Source organism: Emydura macquarii, unplaced genomic scaffold, assembly GCF_026122565.2.
Source record: "Emydura macquarii macquarii isolate MOO-44397 ecotype Brisbane River unplaced genomic scaffold, CSIRO-AGI_Emac_v2 contig_1002, whole genome shotgun sequence".
In the NCBI taxonomy this organism is placed as follows: domain Eukaryota; kingdom Metazoa; phylum Chordata; order Testudines; family Chelidae; genus Emydura; species Emydura macquarii.
The window spans coordinates 2,035,031-2,044,758 of NW_027131139.1; the positions used below are offsets into that span (position 1 = coordinate 2,035,031).

General features: G+C 60.2%; 1 protein-coding gene across 1 annotated transcript; it reads left to right on the top strand.

Moving 5' to 3' along the window:
• Window positions 1-1,453: 1,453 nt before the first annotated feature.
• Window positions 1,454-7,458, top strand: LOC137150662 (G-protein coupled receptor 54-like). The gene is made up of 6 exons (XM_067544644.1): window positions 1,454-1,530; window positions 2,052-2,437; window positions 4,863-4,987; window positions 5,224-5,359; window positions 6,182-6,420; window positions 6,677-7,458. The coding sequence occupies exons 2-6, from the start codon at window positions 2,146-2,148 to the stop codon at window positions 7,034-7,036; spliced, it is 1,152 nt and encodes a 383-aa protein (XP_067400745.1). The 5' UTR covers window positions 1,454-1,530; window positions 2,052-2,145; the 3' UTR covers window positions 7,037-7,458.
• Window positions 7,459-9,728: the final 2,270 nt, after the last annotated feature.

Genomic DNA, 9,728 nt, shown 5'->3' on the forward strand with positions numbered 1-9,728 from the left:
GATCGTCCTGTTGTCGTGGACGGTGTCATAACCCCACCTTCCCCCAGCAGGACAGGACAGCCTGACAGCGCCCCAGGCTGGGGACAGGGTGCGGGGGGCTCCTGCTGGCAGAATCCAGGACTTTAAGAGCATCCCTCTCCCAGACCAGGCAAAGGGCTTGGAGGAGGGAGGGGGTGACTCCAGGCCCTGCCAGGCGTGTTCGCGTCCGTCTGTCCTGCTGCTTTGATGGGCCTGTGTCATTTGGCCTCAGCTTCTTAGCCCAGCCAAGGGGGCAAGATGTGTGGGTGGGTGTGTGCGCACAGCTGGGGACCAGATTCCAGGGATGCAGCAGGGTTCCCCGCAGAGGGGAAGCCCGGCCACGTGCAGAGCTAGGGGACGCTGTGCTGCAGGATGAGGGTTCAGCAGGGGGCACTCGCCCTGCGCAGTCTGTGCTGACCCCAATACCTCACTCTGGTGCTAAGGGGTGCTGTGCTGCAGGGTGGGGGCTGGGCAGGGGGTGCTCTCCCCTGTACTTGAATACATTTAAATCCATTGATTAATTGATCTCCGGTGGTGTCCGCGAGGGCCCGTCTGATTATTACTGGTAACGAAGCCCCCAAATGGGGGAGAATTTATGAACCATTTTCCTGGAAATGTCACCCCCAAATTTCTGCTCTGTTTGCTCCACACTAAGTGGGGCTTTTGGTGAAATCTGACGAGGGGCCAGCTGTCCCTCAGCCCTGCGGATATCTGCCCGTTGCACGGCCCAGCCACTCGGGGCTCAGAACCGTCCCCCAGTGGGGCACATGGCGGGGAGGGTGCCATGTTTTCTGCCAGATGGACCACATGAGCAGCCGAACAGAGCAGCTGTGCCTTTGGTTACACACATTTCACTCCCCTCCTCCCACAGATCGCCCCTGCCCTACCCCCACCCCAGTAAGCAGGTGAGAAGCATGGTCCCGAGGGACCTGGGGAACAGCTGAGACAGGAAGGGACACGGTCACGCACAGCAAAGACAGCTGCAGAGGCTGAGCTGGGAAGAGAACCCAGGAGTCCAGACTGACTCCCAACCCAACCCCGCCCTGCCTCCTGCTCTAACCACTAGTCCCCACTCCCCTCCCAGAGCTGGGGATAGAACCCAGGTGTCCTGGCCCCCAGCCCCCACTGCTCTAACCACTAGTCCCCACTCCCCTCCGTACAATACTTTCCCCCCAAGCTCCTCCTGTCCTGTTGGTAAATGAACGGAGCCGATGGCAAACCTCTCCCTGGCGACTCCCACCGGGGGGGGAGGGGGGGTCCCATTGGAGCCCCCCTCCCAGGACGCCGACCCCCTCCCTCCTCCCAGCCAGGGCTGCGACCCCCCACTCCCAGCAGCCAATCAGAGCTTGGCGCTGCCCCCCCCCGACTCTCCCCCGTTAAGTTGAGCGGGGCTGGCGAGCCGCTCTCAGCCCGGCGGCAGCAGAGCGGAGCCGCGCCGGCGATGGGGGAGCGCAGCGCTGCACGGAGCCCGCCGGCCCGGCCCTAGCCCCCACCCCAGCCGGGACAGCGCAGGTGAGAGCTGGGGCTGCGAGGGGGACAGGCCCCTGGGAGCAGCTTCGGGGGGGCTAGAGCCTGTTCGCCTCCCAGAGCCAGGGGTGTCCTGGCTGCCAGTGCAGCCCCCACCCGGCCACCCCCAGCCCCTAGACCCCACTCCTCTCCCCCAGCCAGGGATTGAAACCAGGAGTCCTGGCTCCCAGCCCCCCCCCCACTCTAACCACTAGACCCCACTCCCCTCCCCGATAGATAGAACGGATAGAACCTAGGAGACCCGATGCCCAGCCCCCACTGCTCTAACCACTAGACACCAGTTGGGACTGGAACCCAGGAGTCTTGACTCCCAGTCCCCTCCCCCCCATAGAGGGGACTTACCGGTAGCTGGGGGCAGCTCAGCGCAGCCCCCACCAGCATGGCCAAAGAAGCTGATACCCAGCAACGCCGGCTGGGTGAGGAGGGCTCCCCTGTCTCTACTGGATCAATCCTCCCGCCATCCCTGGCCTCAGTTTCCCCTCTGTTTCCATGTTTCCTCCCCACAGGGAAGGAGCTGGGCAGGTCTGGCCCGTAGGACACAGCGACTGGTCCCAGCTGCAGCGCCCACCTGCCCTGGGCTTGGAGGCTGGGTCGCCAAGGATGGATGCAGAGCCCTCCCCGCCGGGCGCCTGGCTGGGCAACGGCTCTTGGGCACTGGTGCCCACCCCTGCCCCCCGCCTGGAGACGAGTGTGCCGGGGGGCCCTGGCAGGAGGGGGCTGTGGGTCTTTAACAGCAGCGGGGAGGACACATCACCCCCATTCCTGACGGACGCTTGGCTGGTGCCGCTCTTCTACGCCCTCGTCATGCTGCTGGGGCTGGTGGGCAACTCGCTCGTCATCTACGTGGTGTCCAAGCACCGGCAGATGCGAACGGCCACCAACTTCTACATCGGTGAGCATTGCCCTAGGTGCCCCAGCACCAGCCCCCTGCCCCCGGGCGTCTTCCCTGCCTCCACTGGGTCCCCAGCACCAGCCCCCTCCCCAGCACTGGGTCCCCAGCACCAGCCCCTGCCCCCGGGAACCTTCCCTGCCCCACTGGGTCCCCAGCACCAGCCCCCTGCCCCCGGGCGTCTTCCCTGCCTCCACTGGGTCCCCAGCACCAGCCCCCTGCCCCCGGGCACCTTCCCTGCCTCCACTGGGTCCCCAGCACCAGCCCCTGCCCCCAGGCGTCTGCCCCCGGGCGTCTTCCCTCCCCCCACTGGGTCCCCAGCACCAGCCCCTGCCCCCGGGCATCTTCCCTCCCCACACTGGGTCCCCAGCACCAGCCCCCGGGCCCCCTGCCCCCGGGCGTCTTCCCTCCCCTCCCCCCACTGGGTCCCCAGCACCAGCCCCTGCCCCCAGGCACCTTCCCTGCCCCCACTGGGTCCCCAATGCCAGTCCCTCTTGCCTGCCCCTGGGCATCTTCCCTCCCTCACCTGGGTGCCCCAGTGCCAGCCCCACCCACTCCTGGACAACTTCCCTCCACCAGTTGGGTGCCCCAGACATCCCCGGGCACCTTCCTTCCCCCTTCTGGATGCCCCAGTGCCAGCCTCCCCTGCCCCCAGGCACCTTCCCTTCCCTGGCTGGGTGCCCAGCACCAACCCCCTTCCATCACTGGGCACCTTCCTTTCCCCAGCTGGGTGCCCCAGCACCAGTCCCTCCATGCCTGGGGGCCTCCCCACACCCTTGGTGGGTGCTCCAGCACCATCCCCACCAGCCCCAGTCCCTGAGCACCCTCCCCCCACACCCCACTCCTGGCCTGAAACTCCCCAACCCCCAGTGATCCTCATCCCGGCTCAACAGCATGGACTGGACTGTCCCTTCGCGAGAAGGTGGCACTGCGCTCCCCTGCTTTGCCCCTCAATCCTGACCTGCCGCCCTCTGCTCTCCCAGTCCAGGCCTCCCTCCGCACCCCCAGCTCTGCCAATCCCTGTGGCACGGGGCTCCCCGCCATTACACCACAGCACCCGCTCTGCTGCGGGTCGGGTCAGGTCTTGCTTTCTGCTTAAAGAGAGTCTATGCCAAGTCCTCTGAAATCCAGACGCCGACTCCGCTTGGCTTTACATTTGCTGTGTCTCATGCGGGTCTGGGGTAGAGTAAGTGACCCACATTTGGGGTCATGTGAGCAAGGGAGTCCCGAGACACAGCCCCCCTAACAACCCAGCTCTTCACAGCCCCAACCGGGTCTCACGTCTTTTGCCAGCAGCTGGGGCTCAAACTACAGCTGTGAAGCAACTGAGCTCAGTCACTTGGCGTGTAGCGCATGGCACCCACTGCCAGCCGGGGGACGCCAGCTTAGCCGGGGGGTGCTGGGTCAGCGGGGGCTGAACTGTCGCCCCAGAGACTGAACTGTGCCAGTGTAGCCAGAGGCGGGCTGGGGTAACAACAATGGGCTAGGCAGGTTGAAGTGAAGGGGTGGCTTACGGGTTCTGGGGCTGGTGCCGGTGCCGGGTCTGGGGCTATGGCTATGGGGCCTGAGTAGCAGTTGGGAGTTTGAGCCCCACCAGGGGCAGCTTTCTGCTGCTGTGTCTCAGGTGTGGTCTTTGCTCCTTCTGGAGTTTTCCCGAGGCCAAAGTTTCAGGCGTCAGAGTGATAAGTGAAAGGGCTCTGAAAGCACCGGGCAGGCCCTGGTGTTGCAGCCTTGGTTGAACAGAGCGGAGAGGACAGACAGCTAGGGGAATGTAGGCGCTTTCCCTAAGAAAAGGCAGCGAGTGGGATCTGAGGAAAGCAAGTCAGTGGGTCGGCTGTGCCAGGGGTTCCCAGTTCATGGCCCCCCCGGCCACGAGCGGCTCAGATTCTCTGGGGCAAAGGGAGGGAAGGTGGGGGTCTGGAGCAGTCCTGGGGGGATGCAGGGAGGGGTGTCGGGGGAATAGAGAACAAAGGGTTTGGGGCTACGGTAGGGGAGCACGGGGGGAGGGGCTCTGTCCAGGGCAAGGCAGCGGGGATAAAGGGGAGTAGGTGAGGAGAATGTGGGGCTGACAGGCCCCCTGTTGATAATCCTCGATCGCTGCCCCGGCCACCCGCACCCAGCACTTCACTCCCGGGGGCTGCTCTGAGTGCATCAGGGCTGGGGGACTCAGCCCAGGCTCTAGTGGTCGTACAGACCACGTCACCCAGTGCCCACCAGTTACTGATGGTTTGTCCCCGTGGGGCAGGGCAGGGCTGTTATCCCCGGAGAGGCCAAGTGATTTGCTCACAGCTGGTCCAGGAATTGAATCTTGGACTCCCAACTCCCAGGCTGCCACGCGAGCCACCGACCAAGCCAGCCCTCCTCCCTCTCCACTGGCCAGTCCCCGTCACGGCCCCATCCCCTGACCCCAGCTCCATGTCTGTTCCAGCAAACCTGGCGACCACGGACATCATCTTCCTGGTGTGCTGCGTCCCCTTCACCGCCACGCTCTACCCCCTGCCCAGCTGGGTCTTCGGCGACTTCATGTGCAAACTCGTCAACTACCTGCAACAGGTGGGGCTGGCTGGGTGGGGGGACTGCCTGGGCGGGGGGCGGTGTGTGTGTGTGCGTGAGTGTGGGCTGGAGAGGGAGTTGCTCATACCGGGGGCTCTGTACGGTCCCAGGGCCCTGCCCTGTAGGGAAGGCAGTGCCTGGCGAAGGGCCCAGGCCCCCCCAGCTTCCCCTTTCCCATGTGGGAGGGGGAGAATTGGGTGGGGTTGGGGTCACTTGGCCGCTCTCCCTTTCTGCAGGTGACGGCGCAGGCCACCTGCATCACCCTGACGGCGATGAGCGTGGACCGCTGCTACGCCACCCTCTACCCGCTGCAGTCACTGCGCTACCGCACCCCACGCGTGGCTATGGGCGTCAGCGTGGCCATCTGGATCGGTGAGTGGGATGTGCCAGGGTGGGGGGGGGAAAGAGCTGGGGGAGGGGCCTCCCGGGGGCGGTGGGAGGAAGGGAAGGAGGGAGGAGAGCCGTGTCCCTGATCATGCACCCAGGACCCAAACCTTGCACAACTCTTGTAAATGGCTCCTGGCCTGACTCCAGCCAGTCCTGAGCCTAGCAGCACAGCCCCATACCCAGCCCAAGGGCTTCTCTGGCATCTCTGAATGGGGGCAGAGGGTATTCATATTTGTGCCTTGGCATCTGATGATCAATAGAAGCTTCCACCTTCTGTTCCAGTTCTAACCCCCCAGCACCCCTAAATCTGCTAACTCACCTCAATCCAACCCACAGCCGCCAGCTGTCCCAGCCCGGGCTCCCTGCACCACAGCTCTGCTGGTGCCTCTCAGTCTTGACCTGTAGCCCCCTGCTATCCCAGTCCTGGGATCCGCTGCCCACAGCTCTGCCAGTGCCCCTCAGTCCCACTCCACAGCCCCCTGCCAGCCCAGCCACGTGCTCTCGCCAGCAGCTCTGCTGGTGCCTCTCACTCCCGACCTGCACCCCCTGCTATTCCAGGCCTGCACTCCCCACCTCAGCTCCACTGTTGCCCCTCAATCCTGACCCACTGCTCCCTGCTATTATAAGCTCCCGGGTCATTGCTGAGCAGAGACGGATGCTAGCCCAGAGCCCCTCCACGCTGACCAGTATCAGCCATTCGTGAATGGGGTGGGATGCGCCTTGTGCTCAGAGCCATGGCTGGAACCCAAGTCTCCCCAGAGCACGAGCCCCATCAAGCCCTTCACCCCTCTGCCCTCCTGCCCCCAGGCTCCTTCCTCCTCTCGCTGCCCATGGCCATGCACCACCGCACCGAAGTGGGCTACTGGTACGGGCTGCGCACCTACTGCATCGAGGCCTTCGCCAGCAAGAGCCAGGAGCGCGGGATCATCCTCTACAGCTTCCTGGCCGTTTACCTGCTGCCCTTGCTCACCATCTGCCTCTGCTACTCCGCCATGCTCAAGCGTGTGGGGCGCCCCATCGTGGAGCCCGTTGACCACAACTACCAGGTGAGCCAAGGGGCAGCAAACTGGGGTGTCTCTCTATTGGGGACCCCCTCTGCCCAATATATCTGGGAGCCCCATCACCCAGCCCCAGGGCTTTTCTCAATAGGGCTTGGAGTCCTGACCCCCAATTCCCGTGCTCTAACCACTAGACCACAGTCCCCTCCCAGAACCAGGGATAGAACCCAGACCCAGAATCCTGACTTCTAGCCCCCCTGCTCTAAACCAGGCCTCTCTGTTCCTGATCCTCTCTCTCTCTCAGCAGGTACAGCACCTGTCCGAGCGCTCGGTCGCCATGCGGGCCAAGGTGTCCAAGATGGTGGTGGTGATCGTGGTACTCTTCACCGTGTGCTGGGGCCCCATCCAGCTCTACCTCCTCTTCCAGGGCTTCTATGGCAGCTTCCAGGCTAACTACGAGACCTACAAGATCAAGACGTGGGCCAACTGCATGTCCTACGCCAACTCCTCCATCAACCCCATCGTCTACGCCTTCATGGGTGACAGCTTCAGGAAGTCCTTCAAGAAGGCCTTCCCCTTCCTCTTCCGGCGCCGGGTTGGAGATGGCGCCGTCCTCTCCGCCTCCCGCAATGCTGAGATGAAATTCGTCACTGAGGAGACCTAGTCCCAGCCCCGCGGGGGTCCCTGAGGCTTCCCAGTCATGCCAGCGTTGTGTGGCCTGCTCCTCCTGGCTGTGGATGCTGAGGTGGTAAAGCCAATGTGGCTGCCGGGCCATGTTGACATTGCTCGGGGCAAGAGGGTGTCCCTGGAATGGACGCTGTGGTGACTGGCTCTTCAGAATCCCTGGCTTGGAAGTGGCCAGTGCTAGTCAGAGCTGGGGGGTCCTTCCCAAAGTGCCTTCTTATTTGGGGTTCCTCTGTGCCCAGGCCGAGGCATCCTAACAGTCCAAATCCTGAGGAGACCGGAAAGGAGCAGACACTTTGGGAAGTGTGGGTCCTGGTGCCCGGAAACCTGACACCCTCCCCTTCGCCCCCCTCCCGCTGTTGCAGTGTCTAGGGCATCTGGAAATAAAGCTCTTTGGTTTTGTAAGGAGACTGGCCTGATGTTTCGAGGGGTGGTGGTGTCTGGCGTGGGGGGCTCCTATGCCAGGTCAGAGGGCGAGAGCGGAGCCTCGTCACCTAACAAGGGAACCATTAGTGCCAGCGGCTTAACTCATCCACGGGGACCTCAGCTAGCAGCATGCTGCAGTCCCTGGAGCACAGGGCTTGGCTGGATCTGGCCAACTTGCATGTCCCCTTATAGCCCTTTGCTGCTCCCATCAGCCCCTCTGCTACGCCTCCCCCGCAGGTCCATGCAGCCAATGGGGTTTAAAAACAAAGCAACTAGCCAATGATGATGGCAACCCTTCCACAGAGGCTTGCTGGCCAATCCAAAGCAGGGCCGCTCAGCCAGCCAGGGTGGGGGTCCTGTGTGGGGAGACGTGGGACTGAAACAGACAATACCCACCCCTTCCAGCGCGGCCATCGGGGAGCCCTGTTGCTGTGGGGCGGGGCAGATTTGGGATGCCTGGTCAGGGGGTTCTCCTTGAGCCTGCTGCAGAACCTATTCCTGTGGGAGCTTCCAGGGCAGCAGGTGTGACGGCCACCATCTTGGCAACTGGAGTCACCCAAAGCTAAAAACAAGAAGAGCTACAAAGCCAGGGCTGGGGCCGGCACAGCCTCATGTCCTTTGTGGAGCAGGCCCGGAGATGGCAGCCTTCTGATTGTCAGAGTCACTACAGACTATTCCAGAGGAGAAACGCACACGCCGCACGCTCCCATCTGTGTTCCTGCTTCACTGCTCTCCCTCATCCTCCAGAGCGGAAGCACCTGGCAAGTGGAAAAACCACAACAGCCACACAATAAAAAGCTCCCCAAACAACTTCCTTTAGCCAACAATGTCAGCGTCTGAGAAAATCTGCTGGGGTCGCGATGGGTTCGTGGCAAAATGGGCTGAATAAATCTGTTTGCAGTGAGTAGCTGGGCCAGTTCTGTCTGCAGTCCCTTTGCGTGGCCGCTTTGTCATCACCTGCATTCAGACAGTGCCTTGTGTCCCAAAGTGCTAGAGTCCCAGGAGTGCACCTGGTGGTGAGGGGGCAGTGCCAGCCCCAATGCCAGGGAAAAGGGGCATGAAGAGGAGTTACAAGGAGGGGACAAAAATCCCCAGAGCTGGTTGAAAATTTTAGCTAAAATTATTTTCCATCAGAAAATGTCATTTTAGTTCAACTGAAATTTTTGGCAAAATTGTGTGCTTTGATAAAATTTTGCTTAGAAAATTTGGGAACATTTTTTTTTTTGTTGAAAATGTCAAAACAAGGTCAAAAGTTTTGAAAATGTCAGCATTTCAGCATTGTCAGAACAAACAGTTTGGATTTTTGTTTTGAAACAACTTTTCATTTACAATTGTCCTTTTTTATATATTAAAAAAATCAAGGGTCAAAATTGAAATATTTTGTACTTATCAAAATCAGAACATTTGGATTGCCCTGAAATAATTTCTCCCTCAGAGTTTCATTTAGTGAAAAGTGTTGAAATATCATCCTGATTTGGGACAATTTTTTGTTGTTGTTGAAATTTTGGGCAGGTTGGAAAGTCCATTTTTTGACAGCTCTCTTCTGCTGTGCAGATCTGCCCCCTGGAAACCCATGTGCCCCATCATCCCTTTGGGTACATCCTTCCCTGGGGGTGCTGGTACAAAGAACTGGTGCCTACACTAGGGAGACGTGTATTTTTAACTCCACCAGCCACCCTGTGCTAAATTACAGCTTGCTTTGAGATTTTTAACATGTTAGTTATTGCATAGTTAATATACAATTTTTTAGCTGGTGGTGACAAGGACAGAGGCACCAAGTGAAGGAAGGATGGTGCTGTTGTTAGCACACAAGATTCGAAATAGGACGACTAGGATTCAATTCCTTGTTCTGCTGCTAATTCCCTCTTGGGCTTCAGTTTCCCAGTGCATTATAGTATGATGCTCTGTGGAATATGGATGATTATTTATAATATTAATGATCCCAATATTACAGAATTGCAATAAATATCGTATCGGATATGCCATGCAAGGCACCGATGGAAAAGTCGTGATATGCTAAAACTGATAAGCACGTTTATAGGTATTGTGGTAAAGCCAGGCCAGATGGCCACAAAAGGGTATACCAGGGCCGGGCTGTGAGCTCAAGAATGCCAAAAGCCCTTTTTCCTGCAAGCGGAGGAGAGATTGCTGCAGGGCAATTAGAGACACCTGGACCCAATGAAGGGCTACTCCAGGTGTACTTAAACCCTGCCTTGCTGGGTGCAGGGAGCTGCTAGAAGGGTTGT

Excerpts from the sequence above, each read along its gene's own strand:
- LOC137150662 (XM_067544644.1), top strand. The coding sequence starts at position 2,146 with ATGGATGCAGAGCCCTCCCCGCCGGGCGCCTGGCTGGGCAACGGCTCT. Across the intron at positions 2,438-4,862 it reads GGCCACCAACTTCTACATCG|CAAACCTGGCGACCACGGAC; the intron begins GTGAGCATTGCC and ends TGTCTGTTCCAG. Across the intron at positions 5,360-6,181 it reads CAGCGTGGCCATCTGGATCG|GCTCCTTCCTCCTCTCGCTG; the intron begins GTGAGTGGGATG and ends TCCTGCCCCCAG.